Source organism: Rhopalosiphum padi, chromosome 2, assembly GCF_020882245.1.
Source record: "Rhopalosiphum padi isolate XX-2018 chromosome 2, ASM2088224v1, whole genome shotgun sequence".
Classification (NCBI taxonomy): domain Eukaryota; kingdom Metazoa; phylum Arthropoda; class Insecta; order Hemiptera; family Aphididae; genus Rhopalosiphum; species Rhopalosiphum padi.
Window position 1 is genome coordinate 75,119,226 of NC_083598.1, and position 20,966 is coordinate 75,140,191.

The 20,966-nt window shown below is 31.0% G+C and overlaps 1 protein-coding gene across 10 annotated transcripts in view; it reads left to right on the forward strand.

The window, feature by feature from the left end:
* The window catches only part of LOC132919374 (RNA-binding protein Musashi homolog Rbp6), a 376,780-nt gene that overhangs the window by 326,578 nt on the left and 29,236 nt on the right, over positions 1 to 20,966 (forward strand). For 8 of the 10 annotated variants that reach the window (XM_060980942.1, XM_060980943.1, XM_060980946.1 and 5 more), the window contains 4 exons: positions 6,344 to 6,428; positions 10,817 to 10,849; positions 14,836 to 14,919; positions 18,826 to 18,885. In XM_060980942.1, the coding sequence (XP_060836925.1) occupies positions 6,344 to 6,428; positions 10,817 to 10,849; positions 14,836 to 14,919; positions 18,826 to 18,885 (262 nt within the window). The remainder of the gene's footprint in view (positions 1 to 6,343; positions 6,429 to 10,816; positions 10,850 to 14,835; positions 14,920 to 18,825; positions 18,886 to 20,966) is intronic. The other 2 variants (XM_060980945.1, XM_060980949.1) reach the window with 1 other exon arrangement.

Here is a 20,966-nt window from a genome sequence, read left to right on the forward strand (position 1 = left end):
AATATTGTTTTGGAAAATAATGTCATGTTCGATTACTAGTCATAGACATTTCATATAATATAATATATTATATAGTATAATATATGCATATGTCGTCGCCAGAAACCGAATTTTTCCGTTTTCGAAAGAACCTCAAAAAATATTATATGTGCTCGACGATCCGATTATATATTTCTATTAGGCATTCGTAACGATGAAACTTTGTGGGGTAACAGATAGCTTTACACTACCGAGAACACGTGCATATATATACACGGTTCTCTCCTATGTATATCGATAGTCGTCTTTCTGACAAATACGCGAACCATTCCGCATTATAATATGACATAATGTAATCCATTTTGAAAACCGTTTCATGTCCGGTACGACACAAATCCCATGCCATTATGTAATGCATATCTCTGTACATAATATATATTTATATATACATTATACACATTATACATAAATATCCGATTGATGTGTGACGGTGCTGGTGGTGGTGGTGACGGGACTCCGATATGTACTTCCAATATAAAGTAGTCCTCTCATCCTGTTATTGCCTTTAGGTTAAATAGACGCAATACAGGCAAAATGGAACGCAATGGAGAGGAATTAACAAATAAGTTTGTGATCGTTTATAATATACAGAGACAAAGATCATGCACATAGTTTAATAATATAATATTAAATATACACAAAACTTTTTTAACCGAATAACTGTCAAACCAATGTTACATCGTTTATTTCCTATACATTTTTTTTTAAATCGAATTGCTCCGCGCATACTGTCTTCGATTGATATAACATCCAGCCTCCCCCGGCCTGCCAAATTGTGCCTCGCCGTTACGATGCGTCTGGAGTTGAAAGAAAGTATAAAAAAATTAAAGCCAAAGTACAATATTTTCCATAACGAGTTATTAATGCGTGAGAGCATTAACCGCGAAGATCGAGTACGGTCGCCACCGGATGGCTGTAATCTTCAGGAAAGGGTTGTAACAACCCTGCATGGTATTAGTGGAAAGCTAACCGGCGAAGTCGTTGTCGTTGTCGTTTTTTGTTTTTGTTTTTTTTTTTAAATTTTTTTTTTAGTTTGTTTTTGTTTTTTCTCTACCCACCCCGTCACTACGAGTCTCTGTGGAATTGTTTTAATCTCTACAAAACGGTGTTCGTTTAAGTGGCAAGCGGGTCAGTGACGGTGCGAGGCTGATCGTGATGCAGAGGGTGTTATGCATATTATACCCACATCCACACATACGCGCATACAGTTGTGTCCAGGCGGGGCTAATGTGCGCTATTAATTGTTTTCCGGTAATTAATGTAATGTCTGGGCTTTAATGTTTTTCGAAGGGTTAATTTAATTTTACACCGCCGACGCCGCAGATATGGTCGACTAGGTGCACGTTACTGCAGACCGATTGGATGAGGATCGTCGAACAAGTGGGGATGCGGAGAGACCTTATCGACGCACCCCGATCGAGTGAAAATTAATTAATCTTCCCCGTTTGACACAACTACCGACTATGCCCGATGTATATATAAGCATTTTATGTGCACGCATAAATATATTTATGTATGCATGTATCGTATGCGCGTATATTATACTCAGGCGTAAATAAATGTAAATAAAAAAAATAACTAAATTATTATTGTTTTTTTTTTTTACTATTACGATTATTATTATTTTTTGTTATTGCTAATGACTATGACCCTGTTTGGGGAATAAATTTGATGTATAATATTATATATATTATGAGAGAATGATGTGTAGGTGTGCGAATGCGAGTGAGTTTGCTTATTGATATGAAACGTACTGTTGACCTCATTTCCACCACCCCCGTCTTCTTATCTATAAAATGTATAGATCGCTTCGGTATTTGTAATACAAGCAACAATACCGTTCATTTGGAACGTTAAAGTTGTTTATTTATTCGGAAATAATAAATTTTCTTTCCAATGCATAAAAAAGAATTTTTAGACTGTTTTTAATATTTAAAATGGCATACTACATTAACTCTAACAATTTTTAAAATTATTATTTAGACAAAATATCTATGTACTCACCCAATAATTTTATTATACTATGCCTTACATTATCAACCTTCAAAAATAATTGTTTAAATATTTCTTTCTTTTTTTGTGGATCAGAGTGCAATTTTTAGAAAGCAACTGACAAATTCCAAAAATTAATAAAACAAATCTGAATGTTTTTAAAGAATGTAATAAAAGTAAGATTTGATTTTTATTGAACATAATCAAAAAACAATTTTAATAAAACGTTCATATCTTTTTTTATAAACAGTATAAAATATTATTGACATTTAATTGATATCGATTGAAACATTATATCTCATTAATTATGTGTTATTAAAGGGTTAAAAAGATATAATTAGGAATAAAATAAAGTATGTACATTGTACATGCTATTTATACACATTTTATAGTATTAATATAGTTACAATGTTAAATAGATATCTTAAGTTGCTGTATAATATGATAATGGGATAGTGCTAGCGTATTATAATAATGCTCGTATATTATTGTATAGCCATGGAATTGCGGGAGACTCGTGAACCGTAATATTTAATACATATCAATATATTACAAGAATAATTGAACTGTTGTAGCAAAGTCGTCCACATCGTTTCAGAAGCTCCTGGTGAGCTTATATTAATAATGTATACGAGAGTTTCAAAACACATTTTGAAGGGTGAGTAGCTGTATATCGTTGAGATGGTTGCATAGTATTTATACATACAGCACGTTAAATGCAAGGAGATCAATTTAAACAGGAAAACTATTATTTTCCATGTTGATTTTTGTGTTTAAAAAAAAAAAAAAAAAATGAAATGTATTCTGAAAATATATTAAGTTTCGAATATCGTTGTAGCTGTACAAAGCACAATTTAATTTACACTGTTGTATCAAAGTTGTAGCGCTAATTATGTTTTATCAGGTCGATTATGATCATAATATAATTTTTTTTCTCAAAAAATTGAATAATGAGATAATATATATATATATATATATATATCATACGAAATATTATAAAAAATGCGTCTGTTCGTTTCAAATGTGAAAACGATCAGTGGGAGTGAACAATAAATATTCCTATAAATGTTGTACTCCGAGTAGATGACTCTTAAGTCGTTTAAATAATGGGCCATGCTTAGTCGCCATTTGTTCTACTGCAACGTATAACAACAACAACAACAACAATAATAATAATAATAATAACTGTAAACGACTAGACCGATTTTCAATGGATACGATAAGTGCCTTTATCGCACTCGGTCATTTATTTTTCTCATTTACTTGCCTTGTGATAGTCTTATTTATGTATAGAATATAGAATATACGGTAGCTGTAATATACATAGCTGTGCCAGTATAATACACGCGCATAAAAGGGCTGAACATAATGGATCGTGCACACGATTGTATGTATATGTGGTGAAGGGGATAACATTTAGGTTCGAGGATACAGGACAATAATTCCACAGTCATTATCCGTGTTGGAATAATATTTCAGAAATCATGATTAGTACCCATGTAGCTATTATATGATTTTACAAAAATATACGAGATCGCACATTTTATTTTCCTTTTCACGGGCTTTTAGGAAAATGGAATTGATATCGGATTGGGTGCTGAATAAAACTATATATACATATATGTTACGATCTAGTATTGTACTAGGTAAAATCGTAGTACACTAGCATCTATGCAAATAAAAGCGTACTAAAACACTGTAGCCAATCGAAAATTCATTATTTATCTTAACGCGCAAATATGTAGGTACTGTATACAGAATACAGCAAGAGAAAGAGCGATAGAGAGAGAGTGATAGAGTGAGGAAGAGGGAGTGAGTGAGAGAGAGTGAGAGGAGAGGACATCTCGTGAATAATGGGCTTATGTCGCGTTCACGTATGATAGATGGCAAAGTCGTATTATATGTATTATATACAGTATAGTATACATATTATGGTTTGCTCGAATCGCGGTAGGACTGTTATTAAAAGCTACCCGCAATAAAATATTTACTTTTAAAACCTCATTCCGGCTAGGGGTTTTCATTCTATTTTATTTTTTTCGTTTTCATTTTACCGTTTCAGTGCTTCGGTTAACTTTCTTTTGAAATGATGATTTACCCTTCCCCTCCTCTTCGGCATACTACATTCATTGCGTGTCCACGATCCCAAACCGGCCCTCCGCACAAGTATTATATGGCGACGTTCGCGCGTGTTGTACTCCGCACTTCTTTGATATCGTGACAGTCGTCCTATGTAGAATGTATACTGCAGTATGTGTGTGTGTGTGTGTGTGTGTGTTGCCAGAGCATCGGACGTGACGTGTAAGTACGGTCATACTGCTGTATATATTATGGAATATACGAAGGTTATTAATCGGCTAGATTGAGAAACACAATATAATACATTATTATGTGCATGAACGATAGTATTATGTTATTATTATTTGTGCACGCCAGATTGGTGGAGAATGGTCATACAGTACATATGTAACGTTTTACTATCATCATCGACGCAATCATTCCCGCATTATAATGTATTATAGTCCGACAAAACAATTAAATACGTATATCATTGTCATTGGAGTACAATGAAGATAAATAATAATAAATAAAAGATACATATTATTATACGAGATGATCCATATTCCATTTAACTGGCCCTGTGGAAATTTCCACATCAGTGTATTTATTAAGTAAAAACTATTTAAATAAGTAGATTAAAATTCTACATTTTTTACATATTTGTCTAATTTTTAATTACTTTATTTAATAAACCAACTATATGTGATAAAAAAAAAATAATGAAAAGTTAGAATGTTTTTTCCGTCAAAATGTGTTATTATTAATAATTTTAACAATATAAAATAATCACACAAATAACTTTAACATTTCTTTCAAATAGATTCATCCAGTATAATAATATAGTTTCAAAAGTGAATAATATATCAAATATTATGTATTAATAATTACTTAGTGTCCACGTTATGGTAAGTTGTGAAGGAGAAAAGTGGTGTTTTAAAAATTACTATATTATACTCTATGTTAAAGACGTTGGAAAAATAATCCACAGTGGACTCAACATTTTCTTTTGCGATCTGAACACAGACTTCAAACCCTCCTGAAATGTATGGTTGGTGCAGGAATTGATTTTTATTGTGTTATTAATTGGAATTTAAGAATGGACATTTTTTTTAACCCCCTCTGAAATTAATTTCTATACACGCCAGTGGTCTTGAACATTTATTTTGAACTTTGACGGTGTTTGCAAATTTACGATACGCAATCGCGCAGGCTGCTCGTAAATCCGTTTCTTCGACCATAAAATACGATAATAGCAGTTTATTGGCGATAAATGTGGCACGCTTCATATATTTATATATATATATTATATTATATTATATCTTCCAAGAAGGTATGTGAAAAATCAAAGAGCTATGCATGATATCGTTCATAGTAATTTTATAATATTAAAACCAATACCGTTTATTTACGAATATTCAGTTATACCTTGATAATCATATGTATATAACTATTATAAAAATATAAAATAACATTTGACATAGTAGACATTATTATTTGTGAATAGGAGCGATTCTAATTAAAGCGTTTTATTTATATTAGCCTTAAATTGAAACAAACCGTATATTTTGAGCGGACGTTTCAAACATTATACGTTATTAATTATTATCACGTGATTCATACCGATGTTACAGTTTTCTTCTGTTGTATTGACAAACAGCTAGAGGTCTAATGTTGCATCCATTTTTCTTATATACATACTATAAATTGATATATTATCTATGTTATTAATCATTCAGTCGTTAGTCATCGGTTACAGTGAATAGTCCTTTGAAAGCATCGAATCCATATCTTTCAAAAACACCCATTACACTTGTATTTCCATTCGACAGACAAGAACACATCATCACTCATATACGTAAATTCAAAATGCTCTAAATGTAATTGGCATATATTATTAGACATTTTTGGCTATACGTATTAGGAATTTGCGTTGAAAATAATATTACGAATTACGATAAAATAAAATAACGTATGTATATAACATTTTTCTATCATATAGCTTAACCTTCAGGATACTTAGTAATAATTTAAGTCTTAATAATATGATTGCATTGCATTAAATACTATTTGTAGCTAATCGCATTATTTCTGTTAGGACAAGTGAAGTAATAATAATCTGCGTACTTTATACCCAATCCCGCGGGAAAGTGATGACGGGGACAGGTCAAAGACCCCGATACAATTAATATATTTTAGTGAAGCTATTATTTCCAATATATTTATGACAAACGTTTTTTTTGTAATTTTGCAGGTGGAGTGTAAAAAAGCGCAACCGAAGGAAGTGATGCTGCCGGCCAACCTGGCGAAAACGCGAGCTGCTGGCCGCGGGACTTACGGTGAGTTTATTGTTATGAAAAAATCTGGCGTGGGCTTGTGTGCCGCCGGCGGTGGGTCGCGTGTGTGCCATCACCACCATCATCACCACCGTCTGGTGGGTGGTTCGCCTTCCGGCGCACATCACCACCAACACCACGGTGTCGTCGGGGGCGTGGCCAGCGCTGTGTTGGGGGGTGGTGGAGGTAGCGTTGGCTTTGGCGGGGGAGGCGTGGGTGGCGGAGGTGGCGGTGGCGCGATGATCGCGGCCACGCCAGCCACCGCGGCCGCGGCAATCGGTTACCGTTTCGCACCATACCCACTGCCGCAACAGTCGGTGGCCGCCGCCGCGGTGGCCGCCAGTCAGCAACAACAGCAGCAGCAGCAGCACCTCCTCCTCCACCACAACCACCACCACCAACAGCAGCAGCAGCAGCAGCAGCTGCACCAGCAACAGCACCACCTTCAACAACAGCAACACCTTCACCACCACCTCCAGCACCATCAGCCGGCGGCCGCGTCGCTCGTACAGCTACCCATGATTGGAGCGATGCAGCAGGCGGCCGCATGCAAACGTCTGCTGGCTGCTGCGGCTGCCGGCGTCCGTTTGCCCGTCTGCAACCCTCAACCGCAGCAGCCACCCCCGCAGACGGTCGCGTTTAATTTACCCGAAGGGCTCGCGTTCGCCGTCCAAGGCGTGCCCGGAGCCGCCGATATTCCCGCCCTTTACCAGACCTCCACCATACCAATAACGTTTTAAATGACTGTGTCCCTACCCCTGCCAAACAGTAAAATAAAAAAGTTCATATAGCGCATAAATCCTTTGCCACCGCAAAAATCTTGTCCCCCCCACCTATTTTAACGCTGTAGCAATCTTGAACCTCGGAAATCCTTTTTGGCTGGTGCTCCAAACCACTTTTATCCGATAAAAACCTCAAATAAAAATGTATATGTTATACGAAAACCAAAACCGGTTTATTATAATTAAATTAAAAAAATATATATACAATAATACAGAAGATAATAATTGTGTGTGATGGTATTATTATTATATTTGCGCGTGTGCAAAATGTATTAGTCCGGGAGAGCTTTGGGACTCGTGTAGCGAAAAAATACAAACATTTTTTCTTGCGGCCTATGTTTTACCGGTACCAAAGTGGATGTGCTAGAACCGTAAGTTGACTATGTCTGATGTGGCCTGCTCTTGGTATTTGTTTATAAGTAATTGTTTTTTTTTTTTGTTGTTGCTATTGTCAATATTAACCTAATTCCTGTAGCGTAGGTATTTATGTAATAATATTGTCGTCGTTAAAAATTGTTTTCGAAAAACGATTACATTTAACATGTAATCATGATGACGAAACATTTATGAGTTTAGAATAGACAGAAAAATTATATCAATACAACATTAGAATATTATATTGTACCTATACAAATTTATTATATTATATTAATATACATTATATCCGTAGTATAGACCATATTTATTATATATATATATATATAATATATATATATTATTATTAATTATTTGTGACGTTTTATGTATAAAAAAAAATAACAGTTATTGTAAATTAATTTATTTTAATTTTGTAATCACTTAGTCAGTAGCTAGTGGTTTGATATCCCATTTAGCTGCAACTCGTTTTTACGTTTAATTTTTGAATTTCCATCACTACTATACAATTATAATATGCTATTATATACATTCGAAAGAATACATTTCCTGTTCATATTTCTGAAAATTCGATCATATCACTCGATTACCTTGTTTGTACTTAAGTCTTCAATAGTACCTACAATTTTACATATATTTAAATATCAAAAACTGTTACATATCAAATATTTTGAAAATTATCATTCCCAATTCCTGCAACAATGTATCATAATATCAAATAATAATCATATCGCGTAATACTCGATTATAATAATGGAAATATATTTTGAGATTTGTTCTTATACATATGTATATTGACATTTTAAAACTATACTGTAAAGTCTTCCACGTCGCAGCATTTTCGTTATCTATTCGATTATAATTTTCTTTGCGATAAGAGATCCCAGACGTATGTATTATATAATATATTAACCGAAATAATTTGCACTTATCGATTTGTTCTCTTATCGAAACAAACTGATGTTGACAAAACTCAAAAAAATAAAAAAAGGTCAAACAATTTGACATACTTTTATTCGGATCATTTAAAAAAAGTGCGTTTTACAATATATAGTTAAAACATTATGTAATAGATTATTTATATAGTGAGATGTAAGTAGTTTAACATTCTACTTTCTCAGATCACATCTTAATTCAGCATGTATATTATAAATATTGTACTTCGTTATCATTTGATTATTTATTAAATCGTTCCTACAGTATTATTTTGTGTATCTATGTACAACTAGGTCTCCCGTTCAAGTATTTATTTGTATTATTTTTTTTCTAGGTGTATATCATTATTTATTATTACACAGCTCGTTTAGTGAAAAATATAAATATATATACTGGTTGAAGAATGGTTTTTCTAAAATATGGATGTGACCAAAATGCGTAGGTTTTGCGGCTTTGTATAAGACCCTCGTGCCAATTTTTGTCGACATACCATCCAAGCACCTACTACATATTCGGTTTTCGTATTTTTTTTTATATATATACAAGATATATAACGTGATTTTTATTAAAAAAAAAATCTCGCCTAACGGACCAAACAGTTTGATGGGATTTTTTCATCATATTGTCCGACATTAATCGGCTTACGTTCTCTGAGGCATTATAAGCTCTTGCCAAAGTTCCGATCAATATTCTTTAGACGCTTTAAAAAAAAATATAAACTATATTTTTCCCTTCACCTTCCCGCTCGCCCGCTTTAATAGATCGCGTGGGATAGATGTTATAGTTTTGCTCCACTGACAGCCCTGACTACGGACCGGGTGCATCTGAACCATTAGTTTAGAGAAATTTCATAAAAACCGCAAAGCTAAATAAAACTGAAAAAATTATATTTTATTACTCCTAACTCCCAAGTACTGGAAGGTAGATCTGCTTGCGTATAGTATATAATATGCATTTACAACTAAACTTAAACAATATGTTTAAGATTTCATATATAGTTTTCATTTCCTTGCTTACTTAAGAAAATATCCTAAGTTTACTATAATATTAATACTAATTTTTCACTTGACAAATATCCGGTTTCTATAAGGTCCGTAATAAATCTTATTCAAATTTTATTGCATTAGTACAATTATTTTTCAGTAAAACATTTGATCGTTGAATTATAAAGTGACTTATTATACATTTAATGTATGATCCTGAGATTCTGTTATATAGGTGATGAGGCAATAAAAATAAAATAATCACATTTTTGAACAACTCTTAGTTAGCCATAACCTACGCATTTTATTATGAACGACGATTACGATCATTTTTATTTAATATATTATATTCACAAACGAATGTTGGTAATAATTTATAATAATATATGTTTAATATTAAAATGTTATTAATTATTACATTGTATCAGGCCGAAGACGTTATAATATAATATTATACAGTTCTTTCGGATTAGATTTGATTATGTTTAGTGGACATTTTCATTGTATTTATTATTATGTATAATATTTATACTTTCTATAACTAAATTATATTGTTTGTGTTTATAGATAGTTTTATTGATTATAATATTGTAATGCATCCCAATAATAACGAGCTGGATTGGAAACTGCAGTATGTGTAATAGTTTCCAATTTGGCCATATTTTAGTTACCAATAAAAAAAAATTGTTTACATATATAGGTACATTGAAACGTGTCCATACGACCTCCAGTCATACTAAAATCTTATAACACGTATAGTTGTTATCCCGTTTTTATATTATTATTTTTTTTTGTTTTTTATTTTTTTATATACACTTAACTTCAGAATATTTTTCAATTATTATTGTTCTATCTTAGATACCTTAATATTTTTCGTTCTTCGCAGAACATTAGACTTAGGTTTATTCAACTTTTTTTACTTTCTTCGAAATTTAGTTAAAACTATAATTATTATTATGTTATTATTATTATTATTATATATACGTAACACATAGTGTCTATTATAGTTTAGCTTAGTCCTGAAAGCTCTCACTCAAAATGAATTTATGTGATTTCAAAAAATAACGACCGTCGCGTAATCCTCCATAATACCGTCCCAAAAATTTGATCACATAACCAAACGTTTCAAATACACACGTTTAAATGAATTGATAAACTGTACGATGAATGTTGTATTGACGAAATGAGTTATGCTCTTTATATAATATAATATAATTAATTGTATTGAATAATTTTATGATGTTAAACCAATAATAATTATAATTTATATTATATTAAAATATTAATATGCGTGATTTTTTTTTGATTTTTTTAGATTTTATGTGGCCATTGGGGACCTTGCCTGACGGTGAGTACCATAATTACTTTCAATAGATGTAAATAAAACAAATATGACGTATTTTTTTAACATTTCAATCTTTCGTGTGTTATAATATTATATATTATTATTGTTACTATTATATCGCTGCAGTCATTTTTTACACCTAAATATAATTAATCGAACAATGTTTAACTGGGGGAGGGGTTGCTGCTGTCCGATTTCGGCGTCATTAGTAACGTAACACGTCAAGGCTGATGTGTAACGTCGTTACAAAATAATAAACATTACCTCTACCCTCTGTGCGCACGGGAGTCGCGATACAATAGAGAACCTATATATATATATATATATATTATATGTATTATTATATATAGGCGACTAGCTGATTGGTTGGATGATGACGGAGTTCCGGGTTGAGGGATGGTCGTAGGGGAGGGAAGTGTGTTCAGACAATGACAAATGGTCTCCCTCGCTCGTACCGGCACCGAGCTATGAATGGTGGGCAGAAGATGGTGGTAAAATGAGGGACACGCTGGCTAGGTGTGGAGTGAATTGGGCTGGCTAGCTGACACTCGCTGTTTGGTTCGCATAACAAATTATTCTAAGACACGACTAATTCCTTTATCGTGTCCGGCGTTCCTGTCGTCACAGTTCTCATTAATCCGTTCGATATGTATTGCGTTAAAGCGATTCATTTTAATCATTATAATTTACAAACGAAATTATATTAGGTTCGTCTGTCAGAGCTATATGATATTTTATTATACTGCACGAACTTTTAATTTTTCTTCAACGACGAAACGAGATACGTAAATTCCATTGTGTGTCAAACCCCATCGTCATGACGGTGATCGGTCGAAAAATAGTTTATTCGACCAAAATGATATTTTATACACAATATAATATTAATGTTGTATAATATTATTCTTTTGTTTCGGGAGAAAACATTTGGAAAAAATCTAATACAAACATATTTTAAACGAGCATTTATCCGCAGCCGTTTTAATTACGGATAATAACTGCCTCAGCCGCCGGCTCGTTCTTTTTTCCTTTTTTTTTTTATTTAAGCCCCTTGTCACTCTAAAGCACTAGAAGGGATATGGCGAAGCTTATCTGGTATGCCCGACAAATGGATTCGTGTACGTCCAAACAGTCATCGCGACAGTGCCAAGACAGATGATCGTCCCCTCGAGCCGCGCAATGCCACGTTTGCGTTGCGCGGTGAGAGGTGGATGGAACGGGAAAAAACATTTGACATTCATCCCTCTTTTTATACCGAATTTCCGTTCATTCAGAGAAATACTTGAGATCCGACCGGGGACGACGAATCACCATAATGAATTCGCGATATCAATCTTCGGTGTACAAAATACCCCGCGAGTTTGTTTGTGCTTGGGGGTGAGGGCGGGGGGACACTGGCGGCAGCACTCGTCAGCGACGGACGAAATCGTGCGAAAACCATTATTTATGATGCTCATGTTATATTATTATTGCTGTTCCTCTAGTAGACCGTTGTATATATATAAATATATTTACATTAATTTTATACATACTATATATTGTGCAGGGTATACATGTAATTGTATACATTTTGTGAGGCAAAATAGTATTATCTTTCCGTCGAAATACAGCATCCAATAAACACTCGAAAACCGTTGTTCGTTTAAACAAATTTTCAACGCACTTTGATTTTTCCTCGTCACGCATTTCGAATCGAATATTTTTAGATTTTTTTCATATTGAAATTTACTCAATATTTTTTTAATTGCACGACCTATTTTTCGAGTAAAAATTGTTTTCCACTTGTATATATGGGAATTATAATTTATAATGGTATATTTTTATTTGGTTGAATTTACTATCTCACTACAGTTAAATTACTTTTTATTTATTTATTTATGTTCGTTAATTTCATCTGTATTCAGATGTTATTTCTTAATTATTATAAACCGCTTAAAACGGGGAACTATAAGCACTGGACGAATTACAAAGTTTGTTAGCATATTCTTTTTTAATATTATATAATATATATATTATTCCTAATTATATAGCATTTTATGTCGTTATTTTTTTTCTTATAAAAATCCGCTTTTATAATACAATCTGACAATTATTTAAATGACGTACAATTAAGAAATGTTTCATTGAGATATTAATATCTCATTTGGACGTAAACGGGATAAGAGGAGAAGTAATCGTATTCATAAAATGTTTTATAGGTTTGAGATTTGCTGCAGGAGACGAAACAATAAATCACCCAACTCATATAATAAAACATTATAATATATTCAGAGTTTAAATATAAAATAATTCGAATGCACAGAACCAGATTTCAATATTGTGATTATTTTATAACGACCTAAAATAATACAAAATTACTTTTATAAGGACATTTTTAACGAGTTTTTTTATAATCTCTTTTTAAATGGAATTTTCTTTGTGACTTTATCTGATTAAATTATTAAAAATTACAAGTTATTTTATACATACAAAAACACATTCTGATAATATTTTATTTCATAATGAAACATGTAGATTATGATTATTAACCCCACAGATATACTGTTAAAATAAAATACAGTTTTATGAACCATTTATTTAGACCAACCCTAAAGAAATTTTAAAGCAATGCCGACGAATGACAAAAATATATTCGTAGGTATTATAAATCAATAATACATTATAATATATAATAAGAGTTATGTTGTTATCGCGTATAGATATTGTAAAAATATCGTCAAACCGTTTCAATCCTACCATTGTTTGTAAAAATCATTATCACTATCAAATGATTCAAGAAACAAATACTTTTTTTAAACAATTTTTTCACTAAATCTCATTTGACTTTGATAAATATAGTATTGTATTATATTATACAATTCGACGTTTTATCTACAGACTGTACAGGAATATTTGAATGACGTGTATTACTTATGAACTTCTATAATGTATATAGTAGAAAAGATATACGGTGGGTGAAATGTCATCCCTATTCCCTATACATGTTTTCATTCAAGCATTTCACTCAAACTATACTCGATTTTCTTCAAAAATGCTCAACTACTCTAAACCTAAACTAGGGGGCTTTTATAATCGATTACACATTGCATCTATCAAAATCAAGGGCATAGAATTAAATACATCATATACTTAAAATTATATTTTAAAGTTTTTTTTTCATCACATAAGTTCAGGGACTCTTAAGTTGTGTCCGTAATAATTAGGTAGTCATTTTAATATGTGTGTGTCCATATTCAAGCAAATAATATTGTTAAGTCTATTTATATTATAAAGATACAAAGTATAGCTTATAGAGCCGCGTTTGGTCATTATTTCAAAATGTTCACTGTAAACATTAAAATAGTTTAATATAAAAATGATCAATCTGTTTTTTTAAATGTTTTAGTGGCGAATAACAAATATAACATTGAATCAGTTGAAAATTGTCCATATTAGTATTTTAAGTACTAAAAATTATATATTTAGCACTTTCTTACTTAAACACGCATAACACCGTTCCGGATTTAGTAAATTATTATATTTTATTACGTCCTGTGTGATACAAATATAAATTATGAAATAAAAAATATAGGGAAACACACATATTAATCCTAGAGGTATGAGAAATAGTTCAGTGCTCACACTTGTCTCAATGTCTCATATTGTGACAACCTCCCTGTGTACAATATATTATATTATTGTATAATAATATTTCGACCATATAAATGTCTAGCCGTTTCGTCGTAACTTCCTGGCGTGCCGCAATATAATATATATATATATTTATAATCGTGATTTACTCTATATGCACTCGTCCCCGTACGATTTAGGTACCTGCGTAGTTGTGCGCTTACACTCATTTCCGTTTTCAACGCGCGTTTATATTATTATTATTATTATTATTATTATCATCGTCATTGTTATTTTTACGGTTATTGTTATCGTTATTGTTTTACTTTGAACAATTTTCCTGTATATATAATATACTAATCGCGTATGTGTTTGTGTTTCAGGTTTTCCGGCGGCTGCGTACGCGGCTTATGCCTCTAGCCGAGGTTTTTCGGGTTACCCTAGTTTCGGACTCTCGTATCCAGCAGGTAATAACCACGCACAGGTCACTGTGCTCCCTTTTCCCGCACTGCTTGACCATCACCACAACCATCACAACACCCATCCTTTCTATATGCATGCCATGCCTCTGTGAACATAATTATTATTATTATTATTATTATTACTATTATTATTCTTATTATTATATTATATTATTATTATTATTATTATTATTATTATTATTATTATTAATGACGACACCAGTGCTCCGGGTCGAATTCGCAAAACCGAAAGTGTCATCCGTTTCGTCGGTTACCATCGTTAAGATTTACGCATAAAATATTTCAAATAAAACGATATAGATAGCGTATTTTACTTAAAATATTATGCTCGTTGCACTGTTTACCGGACGCCACCACCGATGACTTCCCCTACACCCACCAAACTCGGAGTGATATCGCATTCCCCTCGATCTATAACACAACTTTTACCTACGTATGATATCCACGTGTGTGTTTGTTTATATTATATTTTTCAGTGTTTGTGTGTGCGTGTGTTTGTGTTTATTGTTTGTTTCTCCGCCCCTATATCGTCGTCCGCTGTCGTGCGTGTATTGCTCGTCGTCTGAGTTTCTTATTTTTTCGTTTTACTTACTCGTACTCATACTCACTCACCAGAGTTTGTTATCCGTGACAATAATATCATATAACATATTCGAGACGTGGTTTGCGAACGTTCGGCCCAGACGCTCGGCCGGAATATTGCTCTCTTATGAAAAAAAATTCCGCTATTTAAACGTAAAAAAAAAAAAATACATACATTAAATGTATCATTTAAATATTACTATTTATACTATCATGTGTCTATGCGCTTACTTATTATTTATTTTTATTGTAATAACAATAATTTATTTTATTATGCGTTTTAAATCGCTACCGCTAACATTATATACAGTATGTATATGTATATTGTATGTATTATATATTATATACATTTACATATTTTGAGTCGTCCATAATACGTCTCGCTTTCGGTCTGTTGTTGATTTTTTTTTTTGTTTTGTTCTAGGGGGGTTGGGTTCATTTATTTAACATTTCATCGATCATTAGGTATACGTATGGGACGTAATTTATTATACATTATATAATTATTATAATACAAATAAAAAAAAAAAAAAAAAAAATTCGGAACCGTTTCACGCCTGAGACGATATATTATTTATAATAATATTACTTTTATCGTACATATTTTCATCTCGTCGACATTATGCGACAAAGTCGTTGTCGGTCTTAAACTGTCCATAATTTTATATTAAAATGTGTTACTCGTGACGACGACAACGACGACGACGATGACGACTAGTCGATATTACATACTATATTGATAGTAGAGAGGATAATATTCTTCACGGTATTCAAGCCGAACATTTTTTTTTCACGCGAATTAAAATATAAATTCTAGTCGTTTTTGTCATATAACATAATATACATATAGTGGCCGGTTAGGATAATATTATAACATATAATTTCGGTAGTAATTTTAATATTATTATTATTATTATTATTCAAACTTACGCGTTAGTTTAGGTTTACGTATAATAATATATAAAATATAATAATAATATAATATACGATATTAATTAAACGTACGTTTCTCGATTCACGACTATATATATTATAATATTAATAATTATTATCATTGACTATAGCTTTAGACATTTTTAATTACGATGTTTATTAGGTTAATAAAATTATTATAATATATTATATTGTATGTTTAACGAACAAACTTAGGTATAGCAAAACGAATATATATAGTAGTAAATATTATATAATATAATATTATTATTAGGAACATGTGTAAATTTGAAAATAAAAACACTGTTATTGAAAAGAATATAATTAAAAACGATATATGTTCATCGCCACGATGGTTTCTATTTCTTATCATAATATTGTTTGCTTCGTTCTATTTTTTTTTGTTTTTAATACATAATTGTTTGTTTTTTTTTTTTTTTTGAATCTGTTATTATAATTTTTTTTCTACTTTCCGACGATGTACCTTTTTTTTGTTTCTTCAAATGTGTTACAAAATAAAGTTCACGGCCGTTTGCCTATTATAATATACATATACATATTATATTATATATCGGTTTATAACCTATAAATGTCACGACTAAAATAATTAATCAAAAATTCTGTGATAAATCGCTATATACCGTTGTACATTATTTGCGTGTATTATAATATTATTATAATTCATATAGTAATAATCTTTTGGTTTTGTTTCGTTTTTGGATATATTTTTTTTTTTTTTTTTATGAATCAATCTTTTTGTCTACAATTTTGTCATTAATATTTTGTTGTTACCGCGTCAAATTTTTACCCGTTAACGTTTGTCATCGCCTCCATATAGTAATAATATATTATACACTTTAGATAATGCCACGTCAACTATATAAGTTTTTATAAGTTTTTTTTGTTTGTTACGATCGTTGCAATTCATGTATACTACTACTATTCTAGTGTGTGTCCGTACAACCATTTCGTGTACACAAAAAAAAAATAATGTTATTATATATTACTATAAAACGGGTTAGTCAATTAATTAATAATGTCAGTCCGTTAGTTCACAGTAGCATGGTCCAATGTGTTTCATTACGGCATATTAATTTTAATTCATATATATAATTATATATGCATAGAAAATAATAACGAAAACAATTTTTAATATAATATAGCATATTGTGTTATATATTATGTTTAATGAAATTGTTACACTGTTCTTTGGCCCGAGGGTCCGACTAGTCTAATTTTTTTTTCTTCATCTGTCAGAGAAGGTTCCCAGTAAAATTAATCGGCTAGGTGTTTTTAATGTTAAATATTAGGAAATAATATTATTTAGATTTAAGAAACTTATTTAAAACACAATATTCAGCAATATTATGTAAATGTTTATATTATATTATAAACGAATGATGATGACCCAATTATACTATGTGGGATTCTCGTTGTTAAATATAATTATCCTATACTTTATGTTTGTAATTTAAAAAAGTTAATTATTACTGTATTGTAATACTTTAAAATAATGATAATTATTGTTTTATAACAATGTATAATATGGGCAATTTAATGTCTCATAATAAGAATCTATTATGTTACATACAATGATTATTCTATCAAATAAATTTAAATAAATTATTGATAATATACAAATCACAAATGTTTTAATTTATGTAGGAGTACATTTTTGATTTATATCGACCATATACATTCTTTACAATTGATTATATTTCTTTAATTTTATTATATTTTTTTTTTCGTTATTATTATTTTAATTTTTTCTTTCTCTCTACCGTAATACATTCCAAAGGCTCATCCATTCAAAGGAGGTTTTGCATAATTCATTATTTTTTTCTGGTGTTTAAAAACAATTTGTTTCGATTGACAGCGTCGTCTGAAACCAACGACCGCAAAGTATACCGTGCCGATTTGCATTATTTTCGTTTTGGATATCATATAAGACCCCTTCTCTTTTACTCTTTTTTTATATATATTTATTTTTATATACATATATATATATACATACATACACGTAAATTATATAAATTTAAACTTATTACAATATCATAACATTATATTTGGCCAAGCTACTTATCGTAGTTACTATAATATAGCCTATGATATATTTAGTCTTTTTGCCTGAGTTGTCAAATTAAATCCAAATTAGATTTCCTCATTAGCGTAGAAGATGTGCGTACTCGTATATTACATACTTAAACGTTAACGTATTATATCGTATCATACCTTCATTGAGTTGGGTTGAAGTTTTTTGTTGTTTTTAGATATATTTTTTGTCAATGTATTTGTTTGAAAGTTTCAATACGATGATCAAAATTTTCATCTTTTTTTTGTTTGTTTGTACGTTTTGTTTTTTTTAACATTTTGTAGGGGTCGCCATTATCGGGACCAGGCCTCGGTGCGGTATTACTCCAGCCCAATGCCATAACGGTAAACTATTTATCATTACATTTTTTTCGATTTTGTCGTTTACCAACCATAATGTATAAAACAATAATAATATTAGACGGTCATAAATTAATGTAATATTGTTAATACTATCGCGATACAAGTGATATTCCGGGATAAACTCTATCTAAAGGTATATATTTATAGCAGAACTTGCCGGGAAAAACCTCCTGAGGATTAAACGAGCTTGTTTTTAGTGTCCTGCACCTGTGCTGTTTGTAGGATAATATCATCATCACCATCATCATTACTGTTATTATTATTATTATTCATTTTTGTTAACCCTTAAATGATATTACTTAAATTAGTGTATTAACCTACATAATATTATATTGATATAATACATCGCGTACATCGTATATTATCATTATATGATGAACGAACGCACCTATAATATTATCTTCTATAATCACTAGACACTAATAATATTATAGACGTATCAGAGTTTTAAACACGTATTAATATTATTATTATTATTATTATTATACGTTCCTTAAGATGGTATAAACGTAATATTCTGTGTAGCTGACATAATAATCAAAACTTTATAATTTTGCAACGGCCAAGACGAAATTCAAATAGTATAGGAGGTTAGATACTATACAAAATATTTAATTATATCACATCATGTTATGGGTGACGACGTCCGTCCAGAAAATATTCCCTTTTTAACCAATGTAAATGGATGAGTCTCTTGGATATTTTTTCTCTTTTTCCTTATGTATATACTGGATTTTTATTTATTTATTTATCCCTGTCGTTACTATTATTTATTTTTTTATTTTATTAATTTTATCAATAACGATGCAGCTCGTTTTGGTAACGTAACAGCAGCGTTTTTTTTTGTTTTGTATTTGGTCTATACAAGTCATATATCTCATCCCAACTATACATATAATATACGGGTTGACCCCGAACCGTGCGTAAAACCGTATATGATATGAGTATACAAATACGGTACGAATATGGAAAAAAAACAATATTTATATACAAAAACAATTGGAAGAGCAATGTAATAAAGGTGTGTGTATATGCTTACCCAACCGATGCTACGGTGGTGTGCACGGCATATCGAAGAAAACCGCAGATGTCTCCTGACGATTTCTTCTCCGATAGACACGAGTAAATATTCAATATTAAAATTTATATACAATAAGTATATACTACGTATGATACTATTATTATTATTTATTTATTAATTTTTTTTTTTAGCGGTATGAAAAAATCGTCCCGTTCCCAAAATTTGATTGTTTCCGTCTAATATTATTAATAACACCTGCAGTAAAAGTCTGGCGAATAACTTTTGCGCGTTACAAGTTTTATCAATATTTCACTCTTCATCTTTGAATAATTGAAAAGTTAAAGTTTAATTGAATTCCCGAGCACAGAAACGTAGCTTCCAAATGTAAAACGCAATACAAATATTCCTCACAGAGTTCTTGGCCAGGCTTACAGTATATATTATTCATATTCATATTATTATTCATATTATTATTACTATTAATATTATTATTATTATTATTATTATTATTATTGATTATTGATTATACATATTATTGTAGTGATTTTAGCCTAGTGGTATAGACTTAGTTAATAGCCCGTTCTTATTGAACAAACAAAATAATATTTTGTATTTATCTTGTATAGTTATGACATAACATATAGTGGCTTAAAATAGTAAAGAAAGACTTAAACGCAGTAATAATACCTATTCTTAATCGGGTGTTTGTTAAAACACAATACTGATTATACAATTTAGTGGCCACAGTGATAATAATAATATATTGTATTATTATTATTCCATTCGTTAATGTCGTTAGTGGACTGTGTCACTGTGATAAATTATAATGTTTTATAATTTTAGTTGTCGTTAAGATTTCTTATCTAGATAAGCCAGCTACACCACGTTCCAATCCAACTGATGACATTTTTTAATTTCGTTGTAATAACCATGGTAAAACGATTACCGTATATGCACAGGAAAGTCTGATCACAATATACATTATAGCGCTGTTCGACGATGTATTATTGTGTTGCCTAGTGCTTTCACTATACGATATCGA